Below are 16,730 nucleotides of genomic sequence, written 5' to 3'. Positions count from 1 at the left end.
TAATCCCTTAGGTGAAAAAGCCTAGGCTTTCCCTATTAAACTCCAATCCCTTGGAAAATCTAACAAACAAACTCGCATTAATGAGCTACGATCTTAAGACAACATGTGAATCATCTTCCATCCCTAAAATCGATGACCACAAAGAATCTTATTTCAGTTCAAGGTTCCATCTTACGTCCCCATAATCCATGAAACCCCAAAATCAAGTCATGAACATTCCTATTACATGCAAGCTTTAAGATCATAAACAAGAATACTAACAATTGATATAAAAGGCATGTATATATATATATATATATATATATATATATATATATATATATATATATATATACGAATCAATCATCCATTACACAAGAATTCATAGGCTACAACAATCCCTAACAAGATGAATTTGGTTCTCCACTTCCATGGAGAACCCTAAAGCTTATAAAATGGAAGATGGAAGAAGAAGGAGACCCAAAAGAAGAGGAAGAGATGTTCCCACAAGCTCCTCACAGCCTCCATGATCTCCAGTAGTGAAATCGCACCTCCAAAGAACCAAAGACCCGAAACTCTTCGCGTTTCTGAGTTAAATAGAGCAAATCTGCCATGTCAGCAAAAAGGCGCTCAAGCGCCCCTAAAGAGTGGGAGCCCGGGCGCGCGTCAGTCAAACTCAAAAGCTGATGCACTGGCGCTTAAGCGCCCATGGAAAAGGGGCCCAGGCCTGACTCTGTTGCACTGCTTCTTTTTCTGTTCTTTTTTTGCATATTTGCTTGCTTTTGTGGCTGGCTTAGTTCTCTACACTGTTTGAGATTCTTCCAAACATAGTTTTAGCTACAAAATAATGGAATAGAAAACAAGACAAAAGACATGATTAAGTAAGTTACAAGCTAGAAAGAGGTTGATTTTGCTACTAAAATGATGCTTAGATAATGGTAAGAATTAGCATTATCACACCACGGGTTGGTCACTTAGTGAGTCAACCCAACTCATTTATTAGCAAGCTGAAAAAATTCAAACCTGACCTGACCGACCACGGGTTGGAGGTTAAACAGGTTGACTCACTAGGTCACTTAATTATAAGTTTTTTTTTAAATAAAAAAATTATAATTTTTTTAATTCAAATCTAAATAGATTTCACTCTGAAATGATTTTAAACTCCAAAGAATATTAATATATATATATATATATATATATATATATATATATATATATATATCATACAATCCAAGCGTATTCAAAAAATAAGCACAAAAGCGAACAAATAAGTTTTTAATATTGATAATTTTTATGTCACTTGTTCATCTATAATATTATAGTCTTGAATAGATAAATCTATAATATTTTTCTTTTTTGAAACATTTTTTTATCCCATCTACATTATAATAAAAAAAATATTAACTAATAATATTAAAACATAAAATAATAAATATTTAATTTAAATTAGGTGGGTTGGTGAGCCAACCTGGTTCACCACGGGTTCAACTCGGGTGAGCTGAGTTCTAAGTAAGCCGGGTTGAAAACTAACCCACATAAAAAAATTAAATTTTTTTCCAACCCAACCCGGCTTAAACCCGTGGTGGATCAGGTTGGCTCACGGGTTACAACCCATTTTGACAACAAAAGGAGACAGAGAATAAAATGCATATATTTTTGCCATGTCACCACACACTTAACTCTTTTTCTGCAAAATTAACATAATGAACATGATTGGTGCAAATTATACAATGTGAAGACGAAGTTGACACTCAACCTTAAAACTAGGATCAAAGTAAGCAATTAAATGTATATTTTATCTTTAATAATCTTGAGTTTTCTTAACATTATATATTTACCTGTGAAAATATATGTAGTACATGCAAGTATGTATTCTGATTTTTTTTCATGATAAAAATAAAATTATAACTACAAAATTAAATATAAATATTTTTATAATTTAATTGTAGATAGTTTTTATTTATTTTATAAATGTTTTTATTTAATTAATTTTAAAGAAATGATTAAATTAAAAAAATTATTACTTGAAAGATAAATTTGGAAAAAACTGTGGACACAAAAAAATGAAATTATATTTATATGTAAGTATAGATTTATTAAATAAATAAAGTTTAAGATTATTTATTGAATAAAAGTAATTTCAAATATTTCATCAATAAATTTTTTTAATGTATTGAGAATATGTTAATAATGAGAGAGATTACTAAAGTATTTGAGATAAGGTGGAATAAAAATTAGATAAGTTTTGCTTCTGATGTTATTGGATCTTTTGAAAGAGGATCATCACAGAGAAACAACACCTATAACATATGAGTTCAACTCACACAAAGAATTAACAATACCTCTAATAATTTTAAGACAATAAATTTATGAACCTTTATCTTTAGTACTCAACTTTATCATTTTAAGTCAACATGAGACTTAAACTCACACTTAAATTTTCAGCATGAACAAACTCACTTGATACAAACAAATCTAAAAAATATATTTTCATAAATTATAAAGAATTGAAATAACATTCTTTTATTACAATTTAGTAACAATATCAATGTAAATATATAAATTTAGTATTCAATAAATAGAAAAAAAATTGTCTAAGTTAAGAGAGACTCCTATTTCACTTGACAATGTTTAGGCTAATTTTATGGATATTAACATTTGGAACTACTATCCAAATGATATTAGGCCTTGACTATTTAACATAGGACATCAAAATTTTGTTTTTGATGAGAGAAGATATCATAATTCGTAAACGCCTATTCCTTAGTTAAGGCTCATTAGTGAGACTATAATTTCTTTGCCTTACTTTGAGAAATGCCTAATTCATCTTTTTTGGAAGCGTTGTCTTCTGGTGGAAAAGCCCATGATGGTGCACAATCTAGATCATTACCAATAGTCATAAAAAATCGCATCACCAACTTCAATGTTTTCCTTGGTATATATTCCCACTCAATGTTCTCCTCCAACAAGCATCGCCTATGAAACCCATCCAATAGTCCAATCGTTGGATCTTTCGAAAGAAGATCATCAGAGAGAAACAACACCCGTGACACATGAATTGAATTCAACTCATACATAAGGAATTGACACCACCTCTAATAAAAAATGTTTAAAACAATGAATTTATGAGTCTTTATCTTTAGTACTCAACTTTATCATTTGTAATCAATATAAGACTTAGACTCATACTTAGATTCTTATCATAAACAAATCATTCGACACAAACAAATCTCATAAAACATCTTTCCATAAATTATAAAGAAACAATTTATTTTAATTAAAAAAACAATAAATGGTAAAAAAAATCATAAGAATTGAAATAACATTCTTTTGTTACAATTTAGTAACAATATCAATGTAAATATCCAAATTTAGTATTTAATAAATAGAAAATAACTGTCTAAAACAAGAGCTCCTACTTTGATTCATAATGTTTAGGCTAATTTTATGCATATTAACATTTGGAACTGCTATCCAAATGATATTAGGCCTTGATTGTTTCACATAGGACATCGAAGTTTCGTTTTTGAGAGAAGATATCATAATTCGTAAACACCTATTCCTTAGTTAGGGCTCATTAGTGAGACTAACGTTTCTTTGCCTTGCTCTGAGAAATTCCTAATTCATCTTTTTTTAAAGCATTGTCTTCTGGTGGAAGAGCCCATGATGGTGCACATTCTAGATCATACCAATAGTCGTAAAAAATCTCATCACCAGCTTCAATGTTTTCCTTGGCATATATTCCCACTCGATGTTCTCCTCCAACAAGCATCACCTATGAAACCCATCCAATAGTCCAATCATTTTGACAATTCCTATGTTGACATCAATGAGTATGTTTCATATGTTCACATAAGTGGGTATTAGGACTAACCTTTGCATAGCAGTTGGGTTTTGATGAATGGTTCGCAAATTTTAATTTGTCTCCTAGGCGATGTGCATCAATAACCCACTATCAAAATACAAATAGTATGTTGATGAGAGATGTGTAGGAAAAAAAACTCACAATAACTGTTTTCAAATTTATAATATATTATACTTCTTTGGGAAGAGATGATGGGGAAGGCTGACAAATATCTAATCAAACAATCAGTAGTTCTACTGATTCATAGATAATTTTTTTATAGAGTGCACATTGCCCATTGTAGGAAAGTCAACTTGCGAACAAAAGAAGAAATTGAACATAGATGTCAAACTGATGCATAGATATTAAACATAGAATGGACCACCAGAGATAACATGATTAATCAGACAGTATCTCTTTGACTTTTAGAGTTCGAACTGAATGGGTACTTTAGTCATGATTTACCTTAATTGGTAATAGGTCAAAAAATATAGTTGTAAAGTTTACACCAAGTATCCTAATGTATGCATTAGGAAGCTATGCTTAGATTTAAGTACTTTAATGACAAAGAGATATGTTAAAACTTTAATAAGAGTCAGTAGTACTGAAAGATTTGACAACATCTTTCACGACAAGTACAAAGGTGTTTTAACAATATCTTAAGTAAAATTGTTTTGTAATCCTGGAAGAGGACGAGCTGTTGAGGTCTAAACAAGACTGTGTTAGAGTTTTAACAGAGAACAAGTTGTTGAGGTTTAAACAAGGCACGAACTTGAGGCTAGAGATGGTCATTCAGTTGAGACTGAACAAAAGTCAAGAACATGAAACTAAGAACATGAAATTGTATCTGTGGCTTTTAAACAAACTAAACTTAATTATTACATGATGACTCTTAGCATAAATACAATATTCACATCTTAAACTATAAATAAATTTAATAATTAGGATTAGGCATTATATGTATAAAGATGGTGACCTAATTGTTAGCATATGGAAATACTTATAATGAAAGTTAGTTCCATATGCTAGAGTTAGTTAGGTCACTATTTGTTGATCATGCTAATTAATATATATATATATATATATATATATATATATATATATATATATATATATATATATATATATATATATATATTTGTTGTATATTTTTCTACACGAAATTAATATACAATTAATTTCCTTTATGCCATTTCTATTCCTTTTTGGCATGTGGTATGGAGGTCTCTCTCGTTTAGTGATGTAAAACAATAATTTTACTTCCACTTCTAACATGAATAATGATTCTAATGGAACTATTTTGGAATCTCAAGATCAAAGTAACTCATTTTACATTCATTTAAGCAAAAATACCTCAAATGTAATGATGATCCAACATTGAAAAGAAATAACTATTCTTGGACACAAGTGATGTGTTGAGTGATGATTTCAAAGAATAAGTTAATGTTTCAAAATAAAGATTTTCCACTTAATATATGTGATGTGTTGCGTGATAGTTTCAAAGAACAAGTTAGGGTTACAAAATAACACACTTGTTCCACATAATATCTTAGGTTCCAAGCACAAATGATGACAAAGATAATATAATCTTGCTATCATAGATTTGAAATTTAGTCTCACCAAAATGTACACAAAGCTTGAAAGGATCTCAAAGAGCATTTTTAACAAGGGGACCTCATTTGAATCTCAGAGTTACAATAGGAGATTTACTCTTTTAACCAAAGAAATTCAATAAGAATAGAATATTTTACCGAACACAAGATACTTTGAAAGAAATTAGATAATCACAAGCCTATTTCTCAATGTGGACGTAATTCAAGATTACGTAGGAGTAAATATTGTATAACTCACTTTTTAGTGAAATTGAGTTAGACATTTGATGAGGTAAGTTCTCAAGTGTTATTCATTCACTACCTAGAATCAATCATGTGTTTGCTAAATAAAGAAAAATAATGTCTATATGTTGTACAAATTAACTAACAACTACTATGTTTTAGATCTTAAATCATTCAAACAACTTTATGGAAATTATAAGAATGCTGATGTCCATATAAAAAGCATTAGAACAAGGGTCAAGAGAAAATTTAGTTTACATGAAAGAAAATGTTGATAAAAACGAAAGGGTTGAGACTTGCCTCATTATTGAGGTTAAAAAGGAAGGAAGTGTTGACACGATCATATAGTTTTCCACGTTTTTCTGCTTCTTTAGGAGGGATTAATTCACCCTTGTACTCTCCTAGACAAACATTTTTGTTAATCGGATTCTGAAATGCATTATCAATTAGTTAGGAAAGCATGTCATCACATTATTTAAAAACAAAAAGTAAAAAAAAAAAATAAATTCAACCTTTGCGAAGGCTCCCCATCCTACAACGTCTGATTTTGCCAAAAGAATCTAATAGATATCAGAAACACAACGTAAGATACTTATATATTTATCATTTTATTCATGAATGAAGTACAAATAATTTAAATAATACAGTGATTATAGAGTTTTTTATTTCTAATTTAAAAAACTACTTAATTTTCAAAATAATTTAATTAAATAAGGTTAGTCTGGAGGAGAATGACGCAAGGCACAAAGCAAAAGTGAAGAATTAAGTGGAAGATTTAATCTCTTTTCTATTTTTTGGTTTCTAAAATAATGTTTTAAAATTAATGGATTTTGGTTGTTGAGTAATGTGAAATCGTTTAGGAAAAATATTTTTTAAAACAAAAAATTTAAAAGAGAATAAAATAAGTCTTTACTAACCCTCTCTTTTTGTCCTAAAAGAATATTCATATTTCCGCATTTGCTATCTCCACGTCGAGGTGGCTCCCCTAATGAACCATCGCCGCAACTGTACAAAAAATGTCACATTTAAAATCTTGAAAAATGCTAATCAATTCCATAGACTCAAAGTTTGAAGTGGTTAATACAACTATTCTGAAATTAATAGATAGTATTTAAACAAATGAATATATTCTGAAACCAAGATACATATCCAAATGGGCAATAGACCAAATTAATAGAGAATTGTATTTTATGTCTCTAAAATATATCTAAAATATTATATATATTATTTTTATTTTACTTCATCTTTTATTTTTACTTAGTTTATTATTATTTTTTATTTATATTTTGGATTTAGTTCGTATTTCTTTTATTATAAATAGAAGACCCTATATGTATATTAAACATAATTGAGATTAATCTCATACATAATTTTTATTATATTCAACATGATATTTAGAGTTTGGGTTTTTTAAGAAAAAAAAAATTTGTTGTCACTGCCACTACACTTGTTGTTGTTGATGGTGGCATTGTACTCCACCGTTGCGGTTTCCGGTGGTGTCGTCATCTACAATTGTCATTATCAGAGTTTCATTTTCGATTGATAATCACACAATTTTGATTGTCTCGGTCAAGCGACCACCTTGTCGTTAATGACACATTCATCGGAGCTCCTACGCACTCTCAGTGCCTTTTGAAGTTGTGGATTTGTTCCATATTTCGTCTTGTGTGGTGTCATGTCTTGTAACGATTTAAAGCGTTGAGGTATCTCCTTTTCTTCTTTCAGGTTTGTCGTGCATGGACACACGTCTAGTCTCCTCTCAAGCAGCTATTCAGAGCATCAAGGTTACTTTTTTTTTATTTTTCAAGTGCCTTAATTGAAGAATCTTGAATTTTTAAGGTTTCTCTCATGTTTATATATGGTTTCTTGCACTGCTATCTCTTCTTACATTTCTTCTATCACAATTGTGTTTAACTCGTCTATATTTGCTTTTTCTCCCGTGGCAAAAATGATTTTTGTTAGTTTATTTATAGTTGTGGTGATAGGGGAATAAAAGTGTATGTAAGGAGAAATAAAGGCGGGAAGGAAAATTAAGAGGGAATGTCGGTTAGAAGTTTGTTGGAGGGAAAGGGGAGTATAAATAATAACAAAATAAGTGGTGAGAGGTTCATCAGATATTTTACTTTTGGGAATAGACTGGACTTTTCCAATGGAGGAAGGGAAGCTTCATTGGGACATTGACTTGTAATTCTGTTTTACACACTTTACAAAATTAATGAAATACATATACATTCATTTCTTTGTTACTGTTTGAGTGTTGTGAGAGAGGAGAGTCATTTGTTACGGTTCTCTGCATAAAAGAACCTAACGAATTTGGTTCGACCTGCCGGATCCAGATCGGAGGAGAGACAAGATGGAGAGCAGGGTGAGCGCACTGGAGGGAAGATTCGATTCCATGGAAGTAACGTTGGAGGAGCTTCGAGTAGAGATGAAGGGAATGGCTTGAAACGTGAATCGCGACCAGGGGAGACGAAACGTTAATCCGACTGTGGGAGAAGAGGGAACCAGGGGAGGAGTTCTGAAGACAGCCATTCGGTGAATGGAAGTTGGGATACGGAGGAGGATGAATCTAAGGAGGAATCGTAGGAAGAACACAATGACGTTCAGAGGAGCTAGATGAAGAGAGTGGAATTACCCACTTTTGAAGAGACCGGGGAACGATCTTCGAAAAATTGGTGACGGTGCGACAGAGGGAATCAGTGGAGGAATATGTGTGGGAATTTGAAATCCTGGTGGCTCAGGCGACTGGCATGACGGAGGAACAATTGCTTGGGTTTTTTTTTGCGGGACTCCAAGAAGAATTGAGGGATCTCGTTCGGCCTTACGATCCTCGCGACCTGTTAACCGCGATGGAAAGGGCTCGGGACGTGGAGCAATCGGGATTGGTGGCGAGGGTGACCAGAGGCGATGCAGTGAGTAAAGGAGGACCAACGTGGGGGAAGTATGCAGCCAGTGCAAGCACGATAGCTAGAACGAAGACCTATCGGGGGTCATCAGAGGGGCGCACGAACAACGGCGAAGGTCAAGGTCAGAAGAAAGAAGCGGCGACCAGAACCGTTGGTTCAAAAGTCGAAAGTACGTCAGGCGGTGGCGAGCCCAATCGTGGAGTGTGAACGCTGCCATATCCGGAATACCTCAAATGGAGAGAGGATAGTCGTTGTTTTCACTATGGAGGACCTTATAGTCCAGGGCATCGCTGCACAAAGAGGAGTCTTAAGGTGATGATTATGGGAGCCGATGACGACGAGGAAGAGGCGGAAACGGTAGAGGAGGCAGAGCAGCGTTGCATGGAACTGTCGGTGTTTTCAGTCGGAGGAGGTGACACAATCTAACACCCTGAAGTTGGCCGGATGGATTCGAGACCGGAAGATCATCGTGCTGATCGACAGCGGGGCGAGTCACAATTTCATTTCGACACACTTGGTCGACCAACTGAGGTTAGAGAAAGAGCAGACGACACCATATCAGGTATGTTTGGGAGATGGCCAGAGAAAGTGATAATGCTAAATTTTACCATATTTTAAGCATCATTTTAGTAGCAAAATCAACTCCTTTGTAACTTATAACTTGCTTAATCCTCTTGTTTTGTCTTGTTTTCTATATATTTGTGTTTTTGGCTACTTTGATGTACTTTCATCAATAATCCCTTATTTTGTAGCTAAAAATGAGCTTGGAAGACTCTCCAACCATGTATAGAACTGGACCAAGAAGTTAGCACGGAGAAACGCTCGCCACACATGCAGGACACTCGCACAATCAGGACGTTCGTCCAAGATTCAGAACGTTCGTCCAAAAGAGAAGTGGACGTTCGTCCAGAAACAAGCGGACGCTCGTCCTCCATGCAGAGCGGACGCTCGTCCAAATGCGAGAGGGAGAGGACGCTCGTCCCAGGCAGAGGACGCTTGTCCAGCCAGGCGGGCGCTCGTCCAAGAGAGCGGACGTTCGTCCAGGAGGACGCTCGTCCGAGGACGCTCGTCCCAGAAGGGCGCTCGTCCAAGAGAGGGGGACGCTCGTCCAGAGGCAGCAGGCGCTCGTCCAAGAAGCAGACGCTCGTCCAGCCAGGCAGAAGTGGACGCTCGTCCAGCCAGGCAGAGGACGTTCGTCCAGGACGCTCGTCCATGCAGAAGAAACGAGAGGACGCTCGTCCATGCAAGAGGACGCTCGTCCATGCAGGAGGACGTTCGTCCAGCAGAAGTGGACGTTCGTCCACTTTCAGTGTCCAGAGAGTTTCACGCCCGGGCGTGAGAAATGGGGCGCCCGGGCGCGACTTTTCGCCAGACTTGAATTTTTCCAGAGAGTTTCACGCTCGGGCGCGACTGACAGAGGGCGCCCGGGCGCGACTTTTACTGATGTGGCAGACAGCTTATTTAACCCAGAAACGCGAAGGGTTAAGGGTCTTTGGTCATTTGGAGGCGCGATTTCACTGAGAGGAGAGCTTGGAGGGCTGCTAGGGTTCGTGGGAACACTCTGATAATGCTAAATTTTACCATATTTTAAGCATCATTTTAGTAGCAAAATCAACTCCTTTCTAATTATAACTTGCTTAATCCTCTTGTTTTGTCTTGTTTTCTATATATTTGTGTTTTTGGCTACTTTGATGTACTTTCATCAATAATCCCTTATTTTGTAGCTAAAAATGAGCTTGGAAGACTCTCCAACAAACGATAGAACTGGACCAAGAAATTAGCACGCAAAAATGCCATCAGCAGCTAAGAGCACACTCGGCCAGGAGCTCATGGAGGACGTTCGTCCAGACCAAGAAATTAGGACGCTCGTCCAAAAGCCAAGCAGAGAGGACGCTCTTCCAAGTAGCTGAGAGTGACGCTCGTTCCAGCCAGGCAAAAGAGGACGCTCGTCCAGGAGCTGATGAGGACGTTCGTCCAGAGAGTTAAGAGGACGCTCGTCCAGAGTGGAAGAGCGGACGCTCGTCCAAGGCGAAGAAAAGGACGCTCGTCCAAAGTGGAAGAACGAGCGGACGCTCGTCCAGAAGGAAGAAATGGGCGCTCGTTCAAGCTAGCAGAGAGGACGTTCGTCCTACAAGAGAAGTGGACGCTCGTCCAGAGGCAGCAGGCGCTCGTCCAAGAAGCAGACGCTCGTCCAGCCAGGCAGAAGTGGACGCTCGTCCAGCCAGGCAGAGGACGTTCGTCCAGGACGCTCGTCCAGAAGAAACGAGAGGACGCTCGTCCATGCAAGAGGACGCTCGTCCATGCAAGAGGACGCTCGTCCATGCAGGAGGACGTTCGTCCAGCAGAAGTGGACGTTCGTCCACTTTCAGCGTCCAGAGAGTTTCACGCCCGGGCGTGAGAAAATGGGGCGCCCGGGCGTGACTTTTACTGATGTGGCAGACAGCTTATTTAACCCAGAAACGCGAAGGGTTAAAGGTCTTTGGTCATTTGGAGGCGCGATTTCACTGAGAGGAGAGCTTGGAGGGCTGCTAGGGTTCGTGGGAACACTCCCTTCTTCCTCTTGGGTTCTCCTTCTTCTTCCATCTTCCATGTTGTAAGCTTTAGGGTTCTCCATGGAAATGGAGAACCAAACCCATCTTGTTGGGATTATTTGTAGCCTTCGAATTCTTGTGTAATTGTTGAATGATTTGATTATATATATGCCTTTTCTATCAATTGCTAGTATTCTTGTTTCCGATCTTAAAGCTTGCATGTAATGGGAACGTTCATGACTTGATTTTGGGGTTTCATGGATTATGGGAACGTAAGATGAAATCTTGAACTGAAATAAGAGTCCTTGTGGGTCATTGATTCTAGGAATGGAAGATGATTCACATGTTGTCTTAGATCCCAGCTCTTTAATGCGGGTTTTGCTTGTTAGATTGCCAAGGAATTGGGGTTTGATAAGGAAAACCTAAGCTCTTTCACCTAAGGAATTAGGGCTAGAGTGTTTTAGTGGATTGACTTTAGTAAATTGATAGAGAGGAGATAAAATTGGTTATACACAAGAGTGCATTGGTGAAAACTAACCTTAGCAATGTCACTTCATTCCATTTCTAGTCTTTTCCATTTCCAAGTGTCTTCAATACCAAAGTCCAACCTTGTAATTATGTATGAATTTACATTCCTGCACTTGTTCTGTATATTGATGTTATGTTATTGAGTCTATATGAGTTGTTAATCGCACAATTCTCTAGTATTACGAGTCTCTTGGGAAAACGATACCCGGTCTTACCGGTTTATTACTTGAACGATTCGGTGCACTTGCCGAAATCGAGCCCAACAAGTATTTTTTGAGTTAACAAGTTTTTAGTGCCGTTGCCAAGGATTTGGGGATTGAACCCGAGTCCTAGCAACGGCTAACAAGTTAAATTGGGCTTCATCAAGTTTTTGGCGCCGTTGCCGGGGATTTGGGGGCTGAACCCGAGTCCCAGCAACGGCTATCAAATAATTGGTCATCAAGTTTTTGGCGCCGCTGCCGGGGACTCGTGTCAATACTAGACTTTTGTGAGGTTTCTAACTTATGGAGACTTGATTTTGTATATAGAACTAACTCTTTTGTTGTAAATAGATTTTCAGTTTTGTTTGGGCTAATTTGTGGCTTTAGCCTAGTTGTGTCTAAGTGTATGCAGGGGATGTTCACATAAGGAGGACTGCAGCCTCAAAAGCATCATGAAGACCCTGAGTTTGAAGGAATTATAGGACACAAGGAGACAACTATGTTGAGCACTACAAGCTGCCCAAAATTCTCCCTTCATTGAAGATGCTCCAAGTGCTAAGTAAGATGAAGAAAGGGAGAAGGAAAAGAGAAAGACTAGTCACCACCACCCTTGGATGAGAGACAAAGAACTCAAGCCTAGCAAGCAAAATTTGATCAAGAGGATTGAGTGTTTGAAGATGTCAAGGTAGTGGAAGGGCAAAAATGAAGAATTCAAGCTATGAGAGTTGATTTGGTGGCTAGAAAATGGTTTAAGAAGAGTTGGTGGAAGGAGCACACCAACATCAACATTTGCACTTCATTGAGTAATCCGTCAAGCTAATGACGTTAAACAAGCGCTTTTGGGAGGCAACCCAGTTTTATTACCTATTTTACTTGTGTTTGTGTGATTTGTGAGTTATGTGCTTTAGTAGCTTATGTTTTGCATGTTTGTGTAGTTTTGCATTCTTGTGATTTTTGAGTTGTGATGTTGTTTTTGTGGTTTGTATAAGTGTATTAGGTTAGTTTTAGCTTGTTTGGTGTGTGAGTGCATTGAATGAAGGTTTAGAACCAAAAATCACATGGTGAGTGGCCAATTTCGCAAAAATCTGCATTATGCAGAAAACTGATATGGCGCCCAAGCGCCCCCTGCTGAGGGGCGCCCGAGCGCGAGCTGCACGAAGGCCATCCTGCACCAACTTGACCGAGTGGCGCCCAAGCGCCTCCTGCAGAGGGGCGCCCGAGCGCGCGATGCACCAGTGGCGCCCAAGCGCCCCCTGCTGAGGGGCGCCCGAGCGCGAGCTGCACCAGGGGCGTCCAGCACCAAAAATTCTGGTTCTGCACTTTTGTTTTTCTTGATTTATGATGAGTTGCCCATTCTTTTGCACTCTTTCACACACTCCTTTTGTTGTGTTTTTTACCCTTTTTGTGTTGTGGTACCTTTGGGAAGCTTAATTTTAAGACTTCCCTCTTTGTTCTTGTACTTTTATCTTTGTTTGTTTTGGCTTTCATTGTTTTGTTTCTTTGCTTTCTTTTGCATTTTTCTTTTAGTTTGTTTTATGGATTCTTCTCTCCAGTTGTTGACTATGAGATACTAAGTTTGCTTTGAGCTTTCTTGTACAGGATAATATTTTCCTTAGGAGTTTACAGGTTTGAAAACCACCATCGGCCAACCTTTGAGCCAAGTGTGAGCTGAGCACCATATGAAATGAAGATTTTGCTGCTCGTGTAGCATGGCCTGGGGGCCAGGCCCTTACTGATGGGGGAGGTGGAGCAGTTGCGGAGTAGAAGCTACTGTTGGAGGAAGATGTTGCAGATGAAAGTGAAGCTAGTCTCCTACACTGCTGGAGCTGCAAAGAGTCCATTTTTATTCGGGTTTTCAGTTTTTATTTCTAGTTCTTATTTGCTTTCAGTTTTTTTTTGTTTTTTTTGGATTTCTTTTTGACTTGCCTTGTGGATAGTTCTTGTGCAATTGGTCTGGTGATTTGAGTGAATCATTTTCTATGCTTGAATTGAATACAAATCTGTTGTGCTTGCTCTTTATCCATGAGAAATGTTTTGAAAATCTAATTGAGATTATGTGGTTAAGCTTGTTGAACAGAGATTGTGGTTGCTTGTATCTGTTTAGATAGATGCTTGGTTTTAATTGTGATCAATATTCTTGGCATGGTATTTATCAAATTTTGGAACCTTGAGTAAACCTGTGAGATGTTGTGCCTCAGAGTTTATTGTTGAATGTTATTACTTTGGAATCACAGTTGATTTTGCCTAAGTTTCTCTATTTGAACTAGTTATTTGCATGTTACAAATGATCAAGGCCATCTTGTTCTTCCACCTCTTCTACATTTTGAACCTAAAAGCCAATGTATAACCTTTGAACCTTAAAGAAAACTTTCTCATTCCCGAAACCTTAAGCCTATTGAAAAATCCTTGACCTCCTTACCTTGAGTTGAGATGAACATATATGTTAGGATGAGGAGAATGGTTTAAGTTTGGGGGAGTTCTTCTTGTCAAAAGGAGAGCATTGAGAAAAACAATAAGTTGAGTAAAAAGAAAGAAAAAGAAAGGAGAAGAAGAAAAACAAGAAAAATGAAGTCAATGAAAAAAGAGTTGGGAAATAAGTTGAGAGTGGTTTATTCAATTTTGGAGAAAAAGAGATATTATGCTATATCATGAACTAAATTGTTTGGTCTCTTATCTCAAGGTGCTTTGTTGTCCAGAAAAACCAATTTTTCTTCTTAGCCCAGCCACAATACAAGCTTCAAAAAGTCCTTGTGATGTAACTTGCTTGTTAATGTGTTTGATATTGTTGAAACGAAAGGCAAAGTTGATTTGTGTAACATTGTGATAGTTGAGAGTTAGACACACATCCTTATACACCATTGTGCTGGAGTGAAACACTTTCCTTGGTGAGGATTGGTTCCATGCACTCATTGAAAACAACTTGCCATGTTTGTTGATCTATCATTTGCATCTATCTTGTGATTTTTAATTTGTGAGCACCATGATTGAAGTTTAGCTTGCTAAGACTATATTGTCTCTTGAATTGTCTGCTAGGAGAAGTACTTTTGCTTGAGGACAAGCAAAGTTGTAAGTTTGGGGGTATTTGATAATGCTAAATTTTACCATATTTTAAGCATCATTTTAGTAGCAAAATCAACTCCTTTCTAATTATAACTTGCTTAATCCTCTTGTTTTGTCTTGTTTTCTATATATTTGTGTTTTTGGCTACTTTGATGTACTTTCATCAATAATCCCTTATTTTGTAGCTAAAAATGAGCTTGGAAGACTCTCCAACAAACGATAGAACTGGACCAAGAAATTAGCACGCAAAAATGCCATCAGCAGCTAAGAGCACACTCGGCCAGGAGCTCATGGAGGACGTTCGTCCAGACCAAGAAATTAGGACGCTCGTCCAAAAGCCAAGCAGAGAGGACGCTCTTCCAAGTAGCTGAGAGTGACGCTCGTTCCAGCCAGGCAAAAGAGGACGCTCGTCCAGGAGCTGATGAGGACGTTCGTCCAGAGAGTTAAGAGGACGCTCGTCCAGAGTGGAAGAGCGGACGCTCGTCCAAGGCGAAGAAAAGGACGCTCGTCCAAAGTGGAAGAACGAGCGGACGCTCGTCCAGAAGGAAGAAATGGGCGCTCGTTCAAGCTAGCAGAGAGGACGTTCGTCCTACAAGAGAAGTGGACGCTCGTCCAGAGGCAGCAGGCGCTCGTCCAAGAAGCAGACGCTCGTCCAGCCAGGCAGAAGTGGACGCTCGTCCAGCCAGGCAGAGGACGTTCGTCCAGGACGCTCGTCCAGAAGAAACGAGAGGACGCTCGTCCATGCAAGAGGACGCTCGTCCATGCAAGAGGACGCTCGTCCATGCAGGAGGACGTTCGTCCAGCAGAAGTGGACGTTCGTCCACTTTCAGCGTCCAGAGAGTTTCACGCCCGGGCGTGAGAAAATGGGGCGCCCGGGCGCGACTTTTACTGATGTGGCAGACAGCTTATTTAACCCAGAAACGCGAAGGGTTAAAGGTCTTTGGTCATTTGGAGGCGCGATTTCACTGAGAGGAGAGCTTGGAGGGCTGCTAGGGTTCGTGGGAACACTCCCTTCTTCCTCTTGGGTTCTCCTTCTTCTTCCATCTTCCATGTTGTAAGCTTTAGGGTTCTCCATGGAAATGGAGAACCAAACCCATCTTGTTGGGATTATTTGTAGCCTTCGAATTCTTGTGTAATTGTTGAATGATTTGATTATATATATGCCTTTTCTATCAATTGCTAGTATTCTTGTTTCCGATCTTAAAGCTTGCATGTAATGGGAACGTTCATGACTTGATTTTGGGGTTTCATGGATTATGGGAACGTAAGATGAAATCTTGAACTGAAATAAGAGTCCTTGTGGGTCATTGATTCTAGGAATGGAAGATGATTCACATGTTGTCTTAGATCCCAGCTCTTTAATGCGGGTTTTGCTTGTTAGATTGCCAAGGAATTGGGGTTTGATAAGGAAAACCTAAGCTCTTTCACCTAAGGAATTAGGGCTAGAGTGTTTTAGTGGATTGACTTTAGTAAATTGATAGAGAGGAGATAAAATTGGTTATACACAAGAGTGCATTGGTGAAAACTAACCTTAGCAATGTCACTTCATTCCATTTCTAGTCTTTTCCATTTCCAAGTGTCTTCAATACCAAAGTCCAACCTTGTAATTATGTATGAATTTACATTCCTGCACTTGTTCTGTATATTGATGTTATGTTATTGAGTCTATATGAGTTGTTAATCGCACAATTCTCTAGTATTACGAGTCTCTTGGGAAAACGATACCCGGTCTTACCGGTTTATTACTTGAACGATTCGGTGCACTTGCCGAAATCGAGCCCAACAAGTATTTTTTGAGTTAACAAGTTTTTAGTGCCGTTGCCAAGGATTTGGGGATTGAACCCGAG

General features: G+C 37.9%; 1 protein-coding gene across 1 annotated transcript in view; it reads right to left on the bottom strand.

Moving 5' to 3' along the window:
- Nucleotides 1-3,399: 3,399 nt before the first annotated feature.
- LOC108335336 (histone-lysine N-methyltransferase EZ3) overlaps nucleotides 3,400-16,730 on the bottom strand; it is a 36,368-nt gene continuing 23,037 nt past the window's right edge. The window contains exons 13-17 of the mRNA XM_017571336.2: nucleotides 6,576-6,663; nucleotides 6,171-6,218; nucleotides 5,959-6,087; nucleotides 3,854-3,931; nucleotides 3,400-3,754 (exon numbers count right to left, since the gene is read on the bottom strand). Coding sequence (XP_017426825.2) covers nucleotides 3,566-3,754; nucleotides 3,854-3,931; nucleotides 5,959-6,087; nucleotides 6,171-6,218; nucleotides 6,576-6,663 — 532 coding nt within the window. The 3' untranslated portion in view covers nucleotides 3,400-3,565. The remainder of the gene's footprint in view (nucleotides 3,755-3,853; nucleotides 3,932-5,958; nucleotides 6,088-6,170; nucleotides 6,219-6,575; nucleotides 6,664-16,730) is intronic.

The sequence above is a fragment of the Vigna angularis genome, chromosome 10 (assembly GCF_016808095.1).
Source record: "Vigna angularis cultivar LongXiaoDou No.4 chromosome 10, ASM1680809v1, whole genome shotgun sequence".
Classification (NCBI taxonomy): Eukaryota; Viridiplantae; Streptophyta; class Magnoliopsida; order Fabales; family Fabaceae; genus Vigna; species Vigna angularis.
Note: the sequence above shows the minus strand (reverse complement) of the source record. Positions and strands in the feature narration are given on the sequence as shown.